The sequence below is a fragment of the Oculina patagonica genome, chromosome 12 (genome assembly GCF_052425735.1).
Source record: "Oculina patagonica isolate OP01 chromosome 12, crgOcupat, whole genome shotgun sequence".
NCBI classification, from domain to species: Eukaryota; Metazoa; Cnidaria; class Anthozoa; order Scleractinia; family Oculinidae; genus Oculina; species Oculina patagonica.
Window position 1 is genome coordinate 31878233 of NC_135769.1, and position 20657 is coordinate 31898889.

A 20657-nucleotide genomic window follows, 5' to 3' on the forward strand; every position below is an offset into this window, starting at 1 on the left:
GTTTCAACAATATGTGTGAGTCATTTCCTGTCATTTACATAAAGGCCTTTACAGTTGGGAAGCACTAACTTACGAGCCAGGCCACAGCCTTGAGTGCAACCTCGTCCCCAGGGCCTTCACGGCGACGAGTTTTCAAAATGGCGGCTCGCGACGTTGCCTTGAGTAAACACGACCCAAGAGAAGTCCCTGGGCGCAGGTTTCCGGTTGCCCGGGGGGACTCCTATAGAAAAGGGACGGGAATGTTCGTCGTCTCGTTTAGGGGTGGAAATTTCGGATTTTTGGTCCGCTTAGGGTGTTTCGGGCAAAACGCCGATATTTTTTAGCCATTAAGGTCTCGTTTAGGGTGACACACGAAAAAATATACAAATATAAATTCTATTTTAGTAGTGTGGTATCCTTTAGGGTTGAAAAAAGCCTAAGCCACCCAGATTGGTCTCTTTTAGGGGTCATTTTCAAAATTTCCGACGAGCATCCCAGACCCTTTCATATAGGGAGTCCCCCCGGGTACGGTTGCACGAAACGAGTTTGCCTGGTTACGATTTTTAATTGTGCTTAAAAATGGTTGTTCTAGTCAAGTGGATGGGACAATAAAGCTTATTTTGATGAACGAGGCATATTAAAAAAAACGCAGTAGCTTTGTTTACAAGTGCAGGAAGACTTTCTACAGCAAAGTTTTATTCCAGACCCGAATGTTTTATTTACTTGAATATTATCACGTTTAGAAAAAGGTAAGATGAATCCATTTAGGCGCAACATTCATGTAGACGCCGCGTATAAAGCACGTCGAATAAAGTTCAAATCCCAGAAAACTCGCTGGAATCGCGATAAATAAACGCAATGCCCAGATTAAAAAAAAAAAAAGAACTTGACGCAAGATTTCTGGGGCTTTGATAACATTTGACGCGACGTTTAGGGGAATCTTTGTTTACAACATTTACCTCATTACCTTATTGTTACTTATTTTTGCGGGACTTAATTTTCGCGATTTCAAAAAATCGCGAAAATAAGACCCGCGAGAAAGGTTCCGCGACATAACGACGCGAACTTTAATACCCTTCATATAATTCGTATGATTAATCAACGTGCCGTCAGTATTTACTACATAATTATCTTGTACAGTCGTCACTAGCTCACTTTGTTACAAAGGAACAACCCTTTAGTCCGTTTCGTCCCTTGGTCTGTTCAGTCATTGGAACTAGTGTGAAAAATCAGGCCTGAGACACGTGTTACAGGCAGTATGACAATTCGCGAATAGTTCAACGATTACCAAACGCGAAATAAGTCCCGCGAATGCCCGTTCCTTTTCGGAAATAAGCCCGAAGAAAATAAGTAACAAGGTAGTAAAACCGCTTCAGTTTCTGATCGAGCTACAAAAATATCAACTACAAATATTGACAGAGCATGCCACGATTAACTTTGGCTATAAATGTAAGCCCGATGTATTAAATCCTTCTTCTTTGACGCGGGTTTGAAAACTCAAAATTTTGCAAAAAATGTATGGGCTCATTAGCGCTTTTACCACCCAGAACTTTTGCAGTTTTCGAAAGCTAATATCTCCTTCAATATTACAAGTAAAGAGCTGAAAATGTCGCTGATTGTTAAGTTTCACAAACTCTTTAAACTTCTGGAGTCAATTTGTATATAGCAGGATGCATTTTGTACGCAAAGTCGTGAGGCAAAATGTAAACCGATGACGTCAGCAAAGATCGACCTATACAGGGTTGTAATAGGTCCCTTAGCGCAGTTATTAGCGCCCTTAATTAGTTTTGGGATCTCAATGACGGGTACTTGTAAGAGGCTGGGCGAGGGATATATCTGAAGGCAACAAATCGTAAACTTGCCGGCTTTCATCTGTTGTTACATGTGCTAACGGATTAAAACTATATCGCGAAACTAACGAAAAATGTAGTGAACTCACTGAACAGCGCACAAATATTGGAATAGGGGCACAAAAAATTGGTAGTTCATCACAGAATAAAAACTTCAAATGGGAGTGTTCAATTGAGGAGGGGCGCTTATAGCAAAAGGGTGTTAAATCGATGCATTACTGCATTTCATAATTTAAAGGTCAGTTTTTTTGTGAATCCCACAGGAACTAATCCATTTTATGAAGCTCTAATTGCGTTACGAAAAAAATTGAATGACGACAGAATTCAAACGAAAATGTTAATTTAAACTCAGAGTTTAAAGCAATTACAGAATAAAGTCTTGGAGTTGTTTATGGAAGGATTAGTTTGTAAAAAAGGGTTTTCCCGTGCAAGCAGCAACTTTTGGGGTTGAGATGGCTCACATTGTATTTTATATTGCTTAAGCCATAAGTTGATAAATACTTTCTAGCAGACAATGACAGTTGTGAACTCGGATTCACAAAAAACGGACATTCAAAAACAATGCTGGTGAAATTGAGAACTCATTAACGGACAAAGAAAACATAAAAGTAGTGTCCAGGGCAGTGTAAGTGATTTAGTAATCACTCCGCCCAACAAGTGTACTGATCACAAAGCACCTTTTACACCATGTATTGAAAGCATTGATCAACGAGTTTGAGAAAAATATTGGCAACAGACTTGGTTAACAACTGTATTGGAACGCAACGACAAACAAAGCAGCTTTTACAAATGGCTTCCAGAGTCGATTTGTGGAACCCATTAAAATTCCTTTGCATATTGACATTGTCGTCCTTTGTGAAGAATTTAATCATCCATTCAAGTGTTGCGCGGTGTTACTGAATGTGATATCTCTTACCTACCTCCGCAAGAAATTAGGCTTAATTTATATACAGCAAGTCGGAAAATGTGCGATAGTACATATTCACTGTATTTCAGTCCCTTATATTTATCTGACTAGACCACAGCCAGTTCATTATATTTCCTTCCTAAGGCACATACAGGCAACAACTGTACACGTGATATATCCAGGCTAAGGCCCAGGCCAAACGTCCAACTTCACACGAGACGAACTAAATTTCAGTTTTGATCGACCCAAACAGGTAAAGCGCGACCGTTGGATCAAACGTCGTCGAAAAAACTTCGAACCAAATTCATAGCAGTAAAGACGAATATTTCGAGGCTTAAAGTACAAATTTAAAATTTATTTATTAAGTTCGTTTTCATGAAAAGATCGACGTTTCTCCCACAGTCGACCTTCACACGTTCTATACGCCTGAAGCAGACGGATAGAACGTATTGGTCGATCGTATTTCAGTCGGACGAACTCAAGTGAGTCAAACGTCGTACTTTTTATGAACTTAATTAACTCAGTTTAGTTCGTTTCATTAGAAGTTAGAAGTTTGGCCCGGGCCTAAGAGGCTTCAATATCGTTATATCTACTGGATTACGAAATAGTTCTGTTATAACCAGTTGTTTTTCATTTAGATCACGTGTTCAAGCTTTTTCACGGTTGCTGTGCCCAGAAAAGGAAAAGGACTATTACTTCCGTGAGGTCTACCGCGTGATCTTCGTAAAATGTAAATTCAATTATTGAAAAAAAAAAAAAAAAAGGTTTGGAGACAAAAAAGTCAGGCTAGACGGCCACAGATTACTGCACAAAACGAGAATATCTGGAAACAATTCTCACTAAATGACCATGATATATTTTACTGATTGAAGTCACGTTTTTCACGTTTTTGAAGTCCTTTACTGAAATAAACAGCTCGTTAAAAACAAATTAGAAACTGAATTTCCTGATTTTTGTGTTCTAAGCGTCTTTCGCATGGCAACCGTTAACTATCTGTGTTATGGAAAAAACGATCACAATTAACTATTCGAGAAAAGGTTAAATCTTTTCAAAGATACACATAGAGCAGTTAGTTATGTTTGCACCTCATACTCAACCACATATTCTGCTAAGAAATTAACAGTTCAGGGGAATATGACTGTAATACGAATGCTAGGAAGAACTAAAGACTAGAACCATTATAAAATAAGATCAGGCTAGGAACAAATCTCGTTCAATGAATATTTAACTCAGCTTTATTTAAAATACCGGTAATTAGTTCTGGCATAAAGTAATAGGTTTTGCCTTTTCCCTATGTGTGACGTAAAGTCGTGCAAACGTTTTCTTAAAAAGAGCTTTTCCGTGAGCGAACAGATTCTCCATGATAAAAAGACAGAGAAATTAAAAGTGTGCAAAAAAATCCTAAATATTATGTAACAACCAATTTGTTTCAAAGTTTGAAAAATTGCTCGACTAACTGACTTTTGATTAACAATTTGACCTATTTTTTAGCATTTTGGATTAAATTTTCGTTGAATCACATTCCGACACATTCGCTACAGTCGCCTCTAGTAACTCGACGCTATGACGTCAAAGCGTTTATCACCATTGCCTTCCGGTCCCAATATCTGTACTATTAAAGTAAGCGTTGTTTTTCAACAACTTTCGAAACCGTGTGTTTAATATGTTCTCCAGAGCGGCTACAAAACCAGATCCAATCATGTTTGTCTTACGCAAGTTTTCCCGCGCTTATATACCATTCGTTTATATGCGCTTCCTTGCGCTATACAAGTTTTCTTCGTACCCAGATCTCTCCTCGTGTGGCAGTTGATTGGTTTATTACAATTTTGCCGATATATTGCGAAATAATAAGGTAATATGGATTTGATTTTATGGCAGTCAATAGAAAACTACTTGGATAACTTTTTACTATTGTTCAATTTTTTCATCTATTGTATAAGCTTTCTCGGTCACTATAATAGGACGTGACAATAAAACGACCCGTACAACAAGCCAACGTAACGCTCCAAGTCTTGGAGTTGTTTATGGAAGGATAAGTTTGGAAAGAAAAGGTTGTGCCTTGCTGGCAGCTACTTTTGGCGTTGAGATGGCTCACATTGTATTTTATATTGCTTAAGCCACAAGTTGATAAATACTTTCTAGCAGACAATGACAGTTGTTAACTCGGATTTACAAAAACCGGACATTCAAGAACAATGCTGGTGAAATTGAGAACTCATTAACGAACAAAGAAAACATAAAAGTAGTGTCCAGGGCAGTGTTAGTGATTTAGTAATCACTCCGCCCAATACTGGACTGATTTCAAAGAACCTTTCACACCATGTATTGAAAGCACTGGTCAACGAGTTTTGAGAAAAATATTGGCAAAAGACTTGGTTAATAGCTATATGGAACGCAGTGACAAATAAAACAGCTTTTAAATGGCTTCCAGTGTTGATTTGTGGAACCCAACAAAATTCCTTTGCATAACATTGAAGTCCTTTAGTTTTTGAAGAATGCTGTCAAGAATTGCGCAATTTTAATGATATCTCTCAGCTTCTTCCGCAAGAAATAGAGCTTTATTAAAATACAGGAAGTTGGTAAATGCTCGTTTATTATCTGACTGGACCACAACTTGTTCAGCCAGTTTCTTATATTCCCTTCTTGAGACAAATCGATGCAACAATTGTAAACGTGATGTCCAGGCTAATGAGGTTTCGTTTGCCTTCAATATCGTTATCAACAGAATTACAAAATAGCTCTGCACGCATAACGAGATTTTCCTTTTCACTTCACGTCTTCACAATTGCTGTGTTTAGGCAGGAAAAAATGACCAGGAATTTCTAGAACTTCACTGCAAAATCCTCGTAAAATATATTTTCAATTATTGGAAAAAAGATTTGAAGGCAAAAAATTCAGGATAGATGACCTCAGACTACTCAGTGCACAAAACAAGCTAACAATATCTGGAAACAATTCTCACTAAATAACTGTGATAATTTTTATAATTCAAGTCACCTTTTACACGTTCAGTTGGACTCGACTAAATGAACAGCTCATTAAGAATAAATCAGAAACTGAATTTCCTGGTTTTTTTTTTTGTATACTCCGCGTCTTCTGCATGAAAACCGTTAACTATCTGTGCTGTGCAAGAAACGATCATTAACTATCTGAAAATTAGGTTAAATCTTTTCAAAGATACACATAGAGCAGTTAGTTTTGTTTGCACCTCAACTTAACCACGCATTCTGCTAAAAAATTAACAGTTCAGGGGAAAATGATTCCAGGAATATAACACCACGATACTGGGAAGAAAATTAGCGAAAATTGGAACCATTATAAAAATAAGACCAGGCTAGGAACATATAAATCTTGTTTAATGAATACCACCAATATTTGAATCAGCTATATTAGAAATACTGGTAATTAGATCTGGCCGAAATTAATATAGCTTTGCCTTGTACCTCTTCTGGACAGTAAAGTAGTGCAAAACGATTTCACAAAGAAAGCTTTTTTTTAGTAAACACATACTTAAAGCCGTTTGGGAATAAAAGGAGTAGATAATAGACAGAGAAGTTGCAAGTGCGCAAAAAAGTTTTTTTTTTTTTAATGTATAAAACAAACGACTTTTTTTCCAAGTTTTGATAGACATATTCACGTTCGCTACAGTTGCCATTAGTAACTAGATGCTATGACGTCAGCGCACTTATCGCCATTGCCTTCCGGCCGGTCCCAATATCGTGGTGATTAAAAAAATCTAACCAACAAATTTCGAAATCGTGTGTTTGACATTTCCAGAGTGGATTCTAAACCAGATCCAATCGTGTTTGCCTTACGCAAGTTTTCTCGCTTTGTCAACACGTTATATGCCTTCCCACGATTTCCAAGGATTTCATGTTTTCCCGCGCTTGGCACAGGATGTATTTTGAGTTTTCTTCGTACCCAGATCTCTCTTCGTGTGGTAGTTGATTGGTTTATTGCCATTTTTGCCGATATATTGCGAAATAATAAGATAATATGGATTTGATTTTATAACAGTCAATAGAAAACCACTCGGATAACTTTTTACTATTGTTCATTTTTTTCATCTATTGTATGAGCTTTCTCAGCCAATATAAAAGGATGTAACAATAAAACCACGCCTACAACGCGTCAATCCAACGCTTGGTAACTGTGAACTGACGAGCCAAAAACTTGCCTGAGTTGTTATTTATTTTGTAACTGCAATCAGAAGTCTTTTTATCACAACATACGGAGTGATGTCCCTCCTGGGCAATCACGAAATACAACGCTAATGTTTTTGGTATCAATTAAATTAGCAATACCAATTTCTACAAGACACAGTTATAGCTTCAGTCAACACATAGTTTGGGAGGTAATTGTTTACAAACACTGACGTCAATTTTGCTATTCAAATCTTCCAAGTGTTACACAAAAACCTCTTTGTTGCATCAACCAATAGCTCTTGAATGGTGACGTCATCAGGCTGATCTTTGCCGTAAACCACTGTGCGTCAAAAATGAAGAGACATCTATGTCTCTTTATTATCTATGTGAATACTCAAAACAATATCTGATCAAAAGGATTCCTCCACAAGCTCACAATATATTACACAAATCTAGCTACATCTCGCAACTTAAAAGTAACTTATCCAGCAATTATTTCTGGCCGAAGATTTCGCAAACGACAACGAAGCACTCTCCCGATACTTCTGCAATGTACGCAATTATTAGTTCTAGATACCCGGTAAATTTGTCTCTTGGGTCTCTCGATTTCGAGCAATTTCCCTAAATGTTCAGCATTTGTTAGAGTTATTACGCCCTGTACACCTTACTTGGCATTTATGAAAAATTCTGTTAAGTTTTGTCAGTTCTTGAAACGAGCGACGGAAATGTGTGGAAAACAAAACTATTCTTAGACAAACAACGTGTATGACTTGACTTGTTAGATAACGAAAATAAGTTCCTTTTGAAAATTATTTAACCAAGCGACTGAATTAGTTTAAAATATAAGAAACTGAAGCTCTAGGGATTATAGTCAGATACGAGCTTTGTATCACGGCAATGCCGGAATATCGCTTTGTAATGTGTCCGCGGCTTACTGTTATCTCAACGCTATTCACCAATAACTAGGCTTTTATAATTCTTCCTGCATGCCAGAATACGGGGATATTTGGATTTCTTGGCACAACGTGCTTTTTATATTGTTCATTTCAATGCTGAGGCTACATATTAAACAGATTCGATTCGATTGATTTTTGCATTTTTCGTCCTGTTTCGTTTGTGTGAAATGCAACCTCGATTTTCCTGTCAATCTCATACGACTTATTCTTTAAGCTGAAGTTCATAAAGTGCCATGGAAATCAAAATCTGCTTATTAGTCCATAGAACATTAGTTAAAATTATCTTACGAACAAAATCCCTTATCGTGTACACAAAAAAAAAACACGATACAGAGCTTCCATGATGCGTAAACTTGATGGTGAAGGAAAACAGCGCTTTCTATCCGACCTCGATAATTTGTAAATCGTCGCTTTAACTTAAAGGTCGTCGCGAAAGTGAAAATCGTTGCGACTTCCATTTCCAGGGAAATACCATACTAATGCATAAAGGGTCTCAGTTCGTTCATTGATGTATATTCAGTACGAAAGTATTAAAAGTATTAAATCTTTGTTCAGTCAATGTCGTTAAATCTTTGTTGTTTTTTTTCGGGTACAACGAAAATGTCAGTTGTACGTAGCTTATGTAACGAAAAAAAACTGTTATCTTTTTTTACGCCGTTACTGATTTGTCGAAGAAAAAAAAAACGTGTCCGTTTAACCCATGTGGCTAATATAACTTTCACTTGTTACATATTATTTAACGACTTTGGGTGAAAAAGAAAGTCCGAAATCACCACAATAATTTCGACTATTTAAAATTCTACACACGATTAAAACAATCTAAAAATTCCTGCAGTAAGAAAAAGCCGGATATGGGAAGGAAAATGAGAAATTACGCAACAGGAACAACAATCTAAGAGAAATTGTCACTAAATGACAAAGAAAATTTTTGGATAATTCAACTCACGTTTCTTGTAGTCCTTTTCGACGCAAGATTGAACAATCAAAAAATTTCTGCAGTAAGAAAAAGCCGGATATGGGAGGAAAACGTCCAGAAATTACCCAACGGGAACATCAATCTAAGAGAAATTGTCACTAAATGAAGAAGTCAATTTTTAGATAAATCAACTCACGTTTCTTATAGTCCTTTTCTACGCAAGATTGAAACAATCAAAAAATTTCTGCAGTAAGAAAAAGCCGGATATCGGAGGCAAGCGCCCAGAAATTACGCAACGGGAACATCAATCTAAGAAAAATTATCACTAAATGACGAAGGCAATTTTTTTATAATTCAACTCACGTTTCTTGCAGTCTTATCACATGAACACCTCGTTAAAAATGAATTAGAAACGCGAATTTCCTGATGAGTAAATTGAGGTAATGTTGTCTTGTGACGAGAAATTGCGATTGGTTTGGACCGGAACTGCGATACAGCGTTTACACACAGGCAAACGATGCTAACATTGAATTTATTGGCACCTCGCATCAGGCCCATGTGCTAATGCTTCCATCAATCAAACAGAACCTAAAGAATTGCTAATTACGGCCATTTGCAGCCAGTCCAATGTCACGGTTTTTTACATCTTAATTGGTTGATTACAGTGGTTGATTACGATGGCTTGATTCGGCTAATTGTTTGGACAGCCCCGCCTATTATAACCTTGAAACAGAGAACAAGCGAAATGCTTTTCATTTTGACCACTGCCTCGCCATTCAAAGAAGTGAAAAGACAACAATTATGGCACGACACTACAATGCCTTTTCAATCAAATCCCTGTTAATTGATTTAATGTTGTTAAAGGACTCTTACACAAAGGATGATATTGGTAGCGAGAGAAAACGAATAAATGTGACTTGACTTTGCGTTGTGGACACAGAAGCAAGTTGATCGATCAACCTCGCTGAGTTACAGAGCGAAAACCTCAAAATTATCCGCGAAAACTAAGACTTCAAGAACAAATGGATTCCGAGCAGCCAAGCGCAGGATTTTCCATCTCAAATTTGTTGGGATTCGACAGAAGATCTGACATCCACAGCAACAGTCAACAGCAGAACCTTTCAGAAAAAACAGGTTAGTCAGAAAGCACGCTTTCGATTTTCGATAAATCGACGTGATCTATAAGTTATCTCGCCATTGGGATAGCTAGTTTTATGTCCGATGTTTGGTTTCGATCCATTCCGTAATAACTTTTCTTTATCTCAACTCCTCCTGCGCAACGCGGAAAAAAAGGACTGAATTATGTTGGCTAAGTAAAGACGAAATGCGTAATTCCACGAAAAGCACTTCATTGGCTTTCGTTAAAATCTGAAGTAAACAAGTAGTTCTCTGCCACGCGAATGAAATTGTAACGGAAAGGATTTTCTTCTTACTTCATCGTACCTTTCGTAAAGCACAGTTTCTTCCATTCGAGTTGAAGTAGGGACAATAGGTTGCGATGAAAAGGCTACAGGATAACCGTTGTTAATGTAAAGAAAATATCAGCAAAAATGTGACTAGTTTTGAATGTAACGAAACTATAAACCCAGATAAAGAAAACACGATTTCCTTTAATGAATTTAGACGGTACCATGAAGTATTGAGTTAACTTTATACAGGTCGTTTTTATTTGTTATCAGTGAAACATTGAGAAATATTATTCGTCTAAACTCGCGATCTAGTCAGATCAACAGCTTTCTTACGAATCACTCCGTTTTCTCTAGCGTATAAGCTATAAATTATGAAATCGTGGAATAAATCTTGACTACAGAACTAAATACTTCCCAATTTAAAGAAAGCAAGCTCTGATAAGAGTTTCATGCGTCAGATTGTTAAGAAAATTTACTAAACAATAGATTTAATATCTTGAAGAGTATTCAACGTGTTATTCTTCTAACCTCCAGATTTGTTTCAGCATCCGAACAAGTCAGTGAAAAACTAAGTCCTTAAAGGATTTTGCTAAAGGTTTTAAGCTTTTATACAACTCATAAGCGTTTGGTTTCTCTCAACTTTTGTTTGCCAATTTTTACCACTTTTCTTGAGAAGCGTTCTTAAAAAGTGATGTCATGTTAAAGTTTGCGTAATTCGCTCAATTAGCGCTATAAAATGCGATGTTATTATAATAAAAACAGATTCCGGGCAAATTAAATCCGGAAAATCTTGAAAAAGATTACCCAACGAAATATAAATTTCGCCTCAAGAGAACTTTCTGAACAATTATTTGGGATAGGTCAGGTTGTAATAATTATCCTTTCTTCCAGATATTAGCTCATAATTTGGGCGGGACTAATTAACGCTAAGTAATCTCGCGGGAATTTAATCAACAACATTACATGAAAAGAAAATCAAGATCTCAACAACTACAGAATGTGAAATGCATTTTTTATCAGCTCGTAAAAGCCTGTAATCGTTTTAACTTTTGCAATTTGAAACAAGGAGGACATTGTAACACGATTTTTTTCAAATACAATTTACTTAGCTGTGCTCTGAAGGGATTGGATATATATTCTTGCATGAGAATAATCTTGCTACTATAATCTAGTATGTAGATTTTTTAAGGGAAACAAATTTTTCTTCAAACGACAGCTACTTTTATTTAACATCTTGCACATTTTCTCCACCTTTTTATTCACGGTCTTTTGTTGTATTCGTTTTGTTAAAAAAGGCGAACGTTTACAATTCGATTAACAAGCGTAGAAATAACAAGACAAGATAAGATTTAATAATATGTCAACATTTTTATGTTGTAATTTATTTTCGAAATTTCCTCATAAATATCACATACGACTAACTCGCTTACTGATCTCCTAGCGTGGTGAGCATCCAAATTCTCCTCACAATATCATATGTCCTCTATTGTTCATTACTGATGTACCATCAATTTCATACCACTAACAGTAATGTAATTGAATGGAAATCAGTAAAGAAAATCACACATTACATTGTAATTTTGTGACTAAAAAAACAATTATCCTGCTCGTATCAACAGACAAGGATGGAACTAACAACAAGACCACATCAAAGAAATCCGAGAAAGAAAGGCCTTCAAAGAGAGTGAAGAGGAACATTGGAGACGACAGTGAAAAGCGCTACAGAGCGACATTTGACAAATCACAGATCTACCAGATGGAAAGAGTGTTTCTCCTTAACCACTACCCTGATGTAGCGGCGAGATCTGAACTTTCTAGCAGCACTGGTTTATCAGAAGCTCAAGTCCAGGTAGGAATCAATTTGATCGACTTGCAAAGTTGTAAATGTTTACAAAATTCATTTTGAAACATGACGAGAGAGAGAAAAAAGAAAACACCATATAAAAGGTACTGCTCAATAGCTTAAATTTGAATAGCCATAAATAAGGGTTTTAACCACAGACAGTTAAGTTAGAATCACCTTGTGCAGCACAATAAACAGTACCACATGAAAGTACTGCTCAATAGCTTTCATTTGAATGGTCACATACTAGGGTTTCATCCACAGACTAAAAAGTTAGAACCACTTTGTACAACATAATAATTAGAAACACATGGAAGTACTACAAAATAGCTTTCATTTGAATGGTCACATGCTAGGGTTTTATTTACAGACTCAAAAGTTGGAACAACCTTGCATAATAAACAATACCACATGAAAATAATGCTCACCTCGCTTTCATTTGAACAGTCATACCCTACGGTGTTATCCACTTACAAGTTAGAACCACATGAATTGACTGACTCAAAATTCTCACCCAAGGGTTTTGTGAACATGCGAATAAACGAGGAAAGTTCGAGTGTGAAGTAACCCTTCAAAAAATATTGAGTTCTACTAAAATACCACCTAACCACTGACTTTGTCATTTGTCTTAACAGATATGGTTCCAAAACAGGAGAGCTAAGTGGCGTAAGCAACAGCGAAAACGTCGCCATGATGTACCGACAATCTTCGGTTTAGGATACCCGAGTCATTTGGCGCGCTTTTGCGGCGGCTTTGAGCCTTACACCTTGTTCCCGTACGAGTATTACAACACCGACTTCTGGACATGCGCAAGACAGCAGGTCGCAGCGCTTCACTTCGCCTCGATACCAAGCGCAGGCTCCACACAGCTAGTGCCCAGTCCTGACGGCTCGTGCTCGCCCAAGTCCACCGACTCGACAGCTTCTGGCTCGGAAGAAGTGAAAGCCGAGGGTGAAAATTTAGAGATCCGAAACGATTCGAGTCTGCTGTCACTGCGGCTTAAAGCCAAAGAGCACATTGCTTCTATGGAGCTCGAGTCTTGAGAAACTTTTAAGACAAAACGACCAATTTATGACAGAGTGCTCGCTATTAGCACGCAAATAAGAGCGAAGGTCTCTACATGGATTCTAAATGAAACCACAAAAATAAGCCGTTTGTAAACACATTTGGGAATAAAATACCTTGCCAGTGACAAAGAAAAATAACAAAAGATAAAAGAGATTGTATAAAAAGACATTTTTGGGGGCTACCTGAGGCTTAGAGCTAAGTGTACTTGGCAAAAAATTAACTAATTTTTTAGAGTTTGTATTTTGAGATTAGTTTCATATAAAAAGGGAACCACGATTGATATAAATGCATTGTAAATTGTAGCATTGACATTTAATTTAAACTCAGAGTGTATTTTGTTCTTCAAAGAGATATAATAAAACTAAATTTTAATAATTTTACGACATTTGCCTCTTTTTTTAGCATCTATTGCTTTCCTTTCTCTAGCATTAGTTGTTTTAATCTGGGAGAAGTTTTTTCAGAGCAGTTAGGGCTCGACACGGTACACTACTGTATGAAACAAAAGTAAAAATAAAAAGTTAGAAATGATTTTATCCGCCAAGTTATCAGAACTACTTCATTACTTTTTCATTTTTATGTGGTATCAGAGAAAAGGTCTTTTCTTTAAAGGCTTAACGATTGCGTGCAATTTGAAAAGTGAAATTCACTCGCTTTACAACTCGGAATTTTCCGAGTTTTCATAATACAGTTGAATCCCGATAACTCAAACCCTCATTAACTCAAACTCCCGCTAACTCGAACATTTTGCGATTCTCTTTCAGGTCAATTTCTTACTAATTTTACCCTCGATAGCTCGAACTCCCGATATCTCGAACCTTTTTCGATTTCCCTTGAAGGTTCGAGTTATCGGGATCGAGTATTCTCAAAAAATCTTCGGATATTGATTTTATGTTGTCGCCAATCACTCGTTCGGAAGCTACACTCAGGAGCCATTGCTCTTGCCACGCGAAAATAAAATCCTGTATGTAAACATGACAAGTTCTGTGTTTTTTTCTATTCTAACCACAGACACGTTCCACGAATTTTCCGAGTTTTCCAAATGACTCAAAAAAATCTTCGGATATTGATTTTATGTTGTCGCGGTTGTCGCCAATCACTAGTTCGGAAACTACACTTATGAAAAATTTCTCTTGCCACTCGAATATAAAATCCTCTATGTAAACAAGACAAGTTCTGTTTTTTCTACTCTAACCACAGACACGTTCCACGCGCGTGTATGCATTGCTTGCTGCAGACACTCGCGTGTGTTTTTTGGAGGACTTGCCGACATCGTGCTAATCAGAGCCGCGGTGGCTGCTTGCATGTCGAAATCCATTGAAGAAAATGTTCATGTTATCGCGAATTGATAAATGTAGCCACTTACACGAGGTTTTAGAGATAGGAAATTACTTGCAAAATGCTACAGTCGGAAAACTTTGATAACGGAAACATTTTTAAACATTAGAAGGAAGTACTTGACACCGAAAATGTCGGCGTATTATAGAAGTTGAAGTATCCGGATTAAGGTAGCTTACAGATGAATACTTTAATCGCTTTAACTCGGGGATATTACAGGTTCACTATATTAAGAATACATATACTGTTCAGATACAGATATCTGGCCTGGCCGAAAAAGCTAGCGCGGAACATTCAAACGAGTAATCGGCTGTCACCGGATCCCAGGGGGGGGGGGGGGTATTCGACATATAGTCTCGGGTAGGGAGGTGCGGCCCTGTCTCCTAAACCCTGCCCCTGTTTAAGACACGGGCCTCTGACTTTCCTACCCTACGGAATGCCAACTTTTGATACCCCGTCTAAGACTTAAACTAGTACCTCACTGGCTTTGATGTAATCGTGAATTTTAAGCTAATAAGTATCAGTGACAAAATCAATGCGGTATGTAAGTCAGCACTGACGGCAGAATTTGTGAAAATTCGGCTTGTGGCTAAGTTTGTATAAATTTACACCTCTGCAGGCATATGAGCCTATCCTGTTTGACATTGGTCCATGTAAAGATACCCCGTTCAAGACAAAAAAGCCTTTAAACCATACCCTGTCGGACCGCACGTTAAGCCCTTATAAGGGAGTACACGCCCCCCCCCCCCCCCGGGCACCGCTAAAAATAATGCCATGCAGCAAATGTTGTCAGTGTATGGAATAAATACGTTAGGCTCTCGTGAGAAGTACGAAGAAATTCCTCATGCGTGTTGCAAAATTGTTCAGTCTGCAAGTTTCCTTCAAATCAGTGGGAGTAGAACTTGAACTGAATCATACATTTTCAAGTTTGAAAATATAGCAATCCATTTCCATCCTCGCCATCGCTAGTCATCATCACTCCCTAATGGCTATTACTGTTAGATGATTAAAGCAATAACTGTTAGATATTTTAGCTTATCGAAACAACCGCACGGCACCGTGTCCTTTTAACCCGCTACCCGCAATCGAATTCTCGGTACTTGACTTTTGCAATGTTAGTTACCGAGATAACTTTGAATATCGAAATCTAGCATCCTGAAAGTCATATCTGCAACAACAATCGCGATAATTAGCTCAAAAGTGTTTAATACTTCCATAGAAAGTCGACCCAAAACAGATTACCCTGCTGCTGTTTTTCACTTCAAGCAAAGTAATGGTTTGCTCAGTTAGCGACTGATTTGAAAGGCTAGTGGGGTTGTGTTGGGGTGGAGGTGGGGGTGGGGGTGGGGATGTACAAGTGACTGGGAAACTTAAGATTAAGCCAATAACAGCATTCAAGGCGAACACAGATTGAAACAAGTTCCCTATGGCAAGATAATCCGAGGGATTAACCATCATGTTTGCTCTTCCCGCGACAGGCAAAAATCCGTGTTTGTCATCTGCGGTACCTATTTGACAATGAGTTGTTTCGCGTTCACTGACAAAAATTAAGTATCATTTTCTCCAGTTTTCTCATAGATTTATTTTATTTTTCGAAAATGAACAGAATCAAAGACAAGCTGACTTTTGTCGCAGAGCATGATTCTTTAAATAAAACCTCTATAACCCGAGTTAAAAATAAAACATGGGCTAGCCGGCTTAAGGAAGTTAGGCCAACAGAAAAGCTAAGTACTAATAAAGCTAAGTACAAATAAAGGTCAGCTAAATTTCAATAGTCGTGGTAGGTCCTCTAAAGGTTGAAACTTTTTTGTACAAAATAAAAACAACCAACAACACTCTTAAGCCATTTTTGCGTTTCGATTCATCATCTAAGCATCGCAGTTTTTTCATCTCTTAAAGACATTCTTCACATTTTCTCAAGTTCTTCTCAAGATTGTCGGTATCCTAACAGGAGATTAAAATTAAACCTCTCTTGTGGAGAGGCCGAAGGAAAGATCTAGCCGGCCAGGTCCGAATAATTATATATTTTGATTGGCTATTCAAGGATGCGCGCGCTGGGACAAAAAAGGCTCGCTCAAATGACGAATTCAACCACGCAGACCAAGTACGCGACTTTATGCAAGAAAAAATGATCGTAAATGCAACCAAAGTTATATTTTTGCTGCAGTGCGAGATTCATTTCAAGCGCAACCTCTACAATTAACCTGCTAAGCTGCAATGAAAATTTAGAGCTAAAAAAATCTTAAGCTATTAATACTAAAGTATTTTAAGAATCACTGCCATGTAAGAGTCTCATAACTTGGTATTTTCCATATAAGAAATCCATACCGTGAAATATCTGACCTAGAACCTGACTAATGCGACCTTTGCTATACCACGAATGCTGGCTCTGATAAAATCGCACGAGAAGCTAAACATCTCTAAAACTAAGACCCGTATTTTTATCTCTCAGTTATTCTAGAATAGAACGAAAAATTGATCCGATGCAATCATGTTTGTGTTGTGAAAGGCCCCCTTTTGAAATTTATGAATCTTTTTGCGTTTCGTTGCCGAATTAGCACACCATATGGCTCGGTACAATACAATTGCGTGTCCTTTACATCAAAAATATAATTATATTTATATTTTATTTTCACCTGTCTTTTAGCTGCTTACAGTTCGTGGCGGAGGGATTCTACGCTGACAAAAATATTTGGCTTTGAGCGTTTTTACAATTCAACCATATATGGAATATCTAGCAGTACAGTCTAGTTTTGTATCAAGGCGAACTGAACATTAATGGTTATTAATCACAGAAATGTCATCGCTTGTAACAATGTTTCCTGAAACTTAAGAGTATATGGCTAGTCAAATAAAGATTCGTTCCAAGATAAGGTCATTGCTCGGAGCTAGCTTTTTGGGAGAAACTACATTGCTAAAATTTCCGCCTGCAACCATGCATCAAAGAGAGCGGTCGTTCAATACCGCAAAATATGCACCTTAATTTTTTTTTTTTAACGTATAATCGAGGAAATGATTTCAAGAAGGAAAAACGCGATAAATTGCCTAGGTCAATATCGGCCGAGTGCAAAATACCGGGAATAGATGACTATAAACAAGGAATTTGTAGCTCTTTATCTGTTTTTAAATACCATTCGCAGGTGTTGTACGTTAGATCTTTATCACAACTCGCAAACGACCGTAAATGAGTGTTGTTGACGGAGTAATAGCCCCTGTATAGTGATCGTATTAACAAGAGTTTGCTCATCACAAAGCTTCTCGCGTTTCGCACTCGAGAAGCCACTTGGACGACTTGAGATCAAAGCTTGCCGAAAGAACAAAATTCCACTGTTTGTACTTTGACACACAAAAGAAGCGAAGCACTTTTCACCATCAACTAAATGTTCTTTTGTGTTTGATATTGCAGAGTGAATACCCCAGAGAAAAGAAGTTTGGCCCGTGTTTTATTATCGCGTAATCACGTCTAAAGTACAATGCCCTCAAGATCATAACAGCCATGTTTGCCAAGGGTAAATCAATTTCATTTAGGCCGTTGAAACGTTCAGAATTGCGTTCCGTGTTATGTCAAACCACAACAGGAGTCTTGAAAAGCCGCGCTTAAAGGACTTAGGAAGAATCGAAATTTCATGCCCGCCGTGAATATCATAAAGATCTTCGGACAAAAGAATGTAATTATGTTATGGAAATAAGAAGCGATCCAGACGTTTCGAACGCCTTACTATGCAGATTAGCAGAGTTTTATGTTGTAAAAGAGAACGGTGCTAGAGATATTGTGGTGCGGAGAGGAGAGAGGAATATGGATGATACGACAAGCAGCGAAGAGATTCATTTGGAGGAGACGAGAGCACTCAGCGAATCAGAGCAATTACAACAACGCAGAAATACCTTGAACAAAATGGGAAAAAGCTTCTCGTTTGAAATGGAGGAGGATGAGAATGAAAACGTGTTTGTAAAGATTTCAGAAGCTTGCAAATCCGAAGCGGCCAGACAGAGCAGCTCGCTGTTAGAAGTCGCCGAAGGATTGTGCAACAGACAGTCGCCAAGCTCACAGCGCAAAGGAAAGGTGTTCAAAAAACTTGCCCCTGAAGTCGAAAAACACGTGTTTAACGAAATGCAGCAGGATGTGTGTAAAAATATGTGGCAAGAGGCCAGACAACGGGTTTATGGCACACCGTGTACAACAGCGGCGGCCGAAACAACAAACCTGCCTGCGGGGGATAGTGTTTGATTTGACAGAAAATCGCGCGGAAAAGCGCGAAAAACAAGATTGGAGCGGCGAAGAGACTCAATACAAAAGAACACGTTTGGTCGAATTCAGCGAAAGATAAGTTGTACATGAAGTGATAAGATCACCAGTTTACAAAAGGGAATTTTCTGAGCGAAAAAAACAGTAGAAAAGAACGCACAAAGCGCGGTCGACGAAAGGAAACTTACAGTTCATGGATCTGGTAAAAAGGGTGTTTCACGCTCACAAGTGCACGACAACAAACAAACAATCGAATTTTGACAATCATACTGGGGCACCCAAAAAAGCACCCTAGAGAATTCGGTTACAGAAGATGTTATTGAAAACCTTCCGAACATTTTAGACTAATTTTAAGTTTTTAATCGGTGCAAAATTAGAAAAATGTTTTTAAAATTGTCTGAATTGTCATCTTTGTAAATATTTTCTTGCTCAGTTAAAACGAATATCATGTCAATTGTGTTTATGTTGACGCGCGCTTGAAAAGGAACTCTTGAATAACCGTTACATCAAAATTAGTCCATTCAATATCCTTAATGTAATAAATGCAAAATTCACGTCAGCTTGCTTGATCTGACACATGTAAAGAGAAATAAACACGGCAAGCGTAGAATTAACTATATACGGCAACAATCAGTTTTCCTGCGACTTAGCGATGCAAATTTGATCAAATTTGAAATTGATTATTCTAGCTCTGTCGATTTAAATATTTTCCTTACGAAAATCTGACAGCGCAAACTTAGCAGGTGGAAATATTAATGGTTTGACATAAATAGCAGAAAAAAAAAACATTCACTTGACAGTACAGTGCTATAGCGATTAAAAATGTGATCTGGTTGGAAGTTGAAATTTGCATTGCAACTTTTATGATAAAATCTTACATCAGGTCGAAATAATCTAAAATTAATAGCTATAAATTATAGTTTTGTGATTGACAAACAGGATGAAGTCATTTATAATAAAATTGTCTGACATTAAGTGCCGCGGCTATAATTAAAATTGGGGAAAATATTATTTTCTTTCGACGTTTGTGATAAGGGCTGATTTTTTTTTCACTGACATTATGTTCCGTTGTAACAGCAGGGCTCCTGATAACAGTCATTATGAAGACTTCGTTAGCCTTTCTCGATCAGAGAATGGTTTTAGCAAGTAAATAGATCGAAAGCTGCTACGTCAGTTGATATGTAGTGTAACCTAGCAACGCCTCTCCCACGATGTAATGGCAGCGCGCGATTAATTTTGATAGCGGTTTATTTATGGTTTTTGTTGGTGGACCGCTGGTCCTATCGTTTTCAAGTTGATGGGCGCATTTATCTGCTCCGTTCTTTACTGCAAGTTTTCTCTTTCTCTCAAAATAATAGTTTTGCGAGGCAGAAAAACACCAAAGAAGAAATAATAAACCTAAAATACACAAGGATGGTTCTTTGAAAAATTGGCCAATTTTTTTCAACTTGAGCGGGCAGGGTCTTTTGCAGAGAAAGAGGAAATGAAGCTCGCAAAGAGACGACCTGTACGTGAAATTTCCTCTCTCCTACACTAACTTGGTGTTTGATTGGCCAAGAAATGAAAAAAAAAAAAACCAGCAAAACAAATACATGTATTGAGAATGTCAAAAGTCAATCAAAATTTGCTCGTGTCGCTATTAAAAGTTTTAAACTTCCTAAATTCCTGTCTCAAGTTAACTCGGTTCCTTTCTCAGTGGTTCTAATTGATTCGAGTATAAAGTTCAGTATGTATGTATAGATATATATTCTTGTACTTAAGTTTCTCAGTATTTATATTTCTTATCCAGTATTGCTGTTTTTGCACGTAGTTAAGGGTTTATACTCGACCTTTAGGGGCATTGAAAGGAACGGCTCAGGAATATAAAACGACAGAAGTCACACAACGTGAATGTAGCTTCTTAAACTTCAGTAACAGAACGGTTAGTTTACTCCACAGCGTCAATAATGAGAGTGAACTGAATTCAACTCGTGAGCAAAACAGGCCGAGAGACTCGCAAGCCG

General features: G+C 37.6%; 1 protein-coding gene across 1 annotated transcript; it reads left to right on the forward strand.

The window, feature by feature from the left end:
- Positions 1–11589: 11589 nt before the first annotated feature.
- On the forward strand, positions 11590–13345 carry LOC144633210 (homeobox protein ARX-like). The gene is made up of 2 exons (XM_078492027.1): positions 11590–12011; positions 12641–13345. The coding sequence occupies exons 1-2, from the start codon at positions 11703–11705 to the stop codon at positions 13046–13048; spliced, it is 717 nt and encodes a 238-aa protein (XP_078348153.1). The 5' UTR covers positions 11590–11702; the 3' UTR covers positions 13049–13345.
- Positions 13346–20657: the final 7312 nt, after the last annotated feature.

Coding starts and splice junctions, on each gene's coding strand:
- LOC144633210 (XM_078492027.1), top strand. CDS start 11,703: ATGGAAATCAGTAAAGAAAATCACACATTACATTGTAATTTTGTGACT. Junction 12,012..12,640: donor TATCAGAAGCTCAAGTCCAG/GTAGGAATCAAT, acceptor TTGTCTTAACAG/ATATGGTTCCAAAACAGGAG.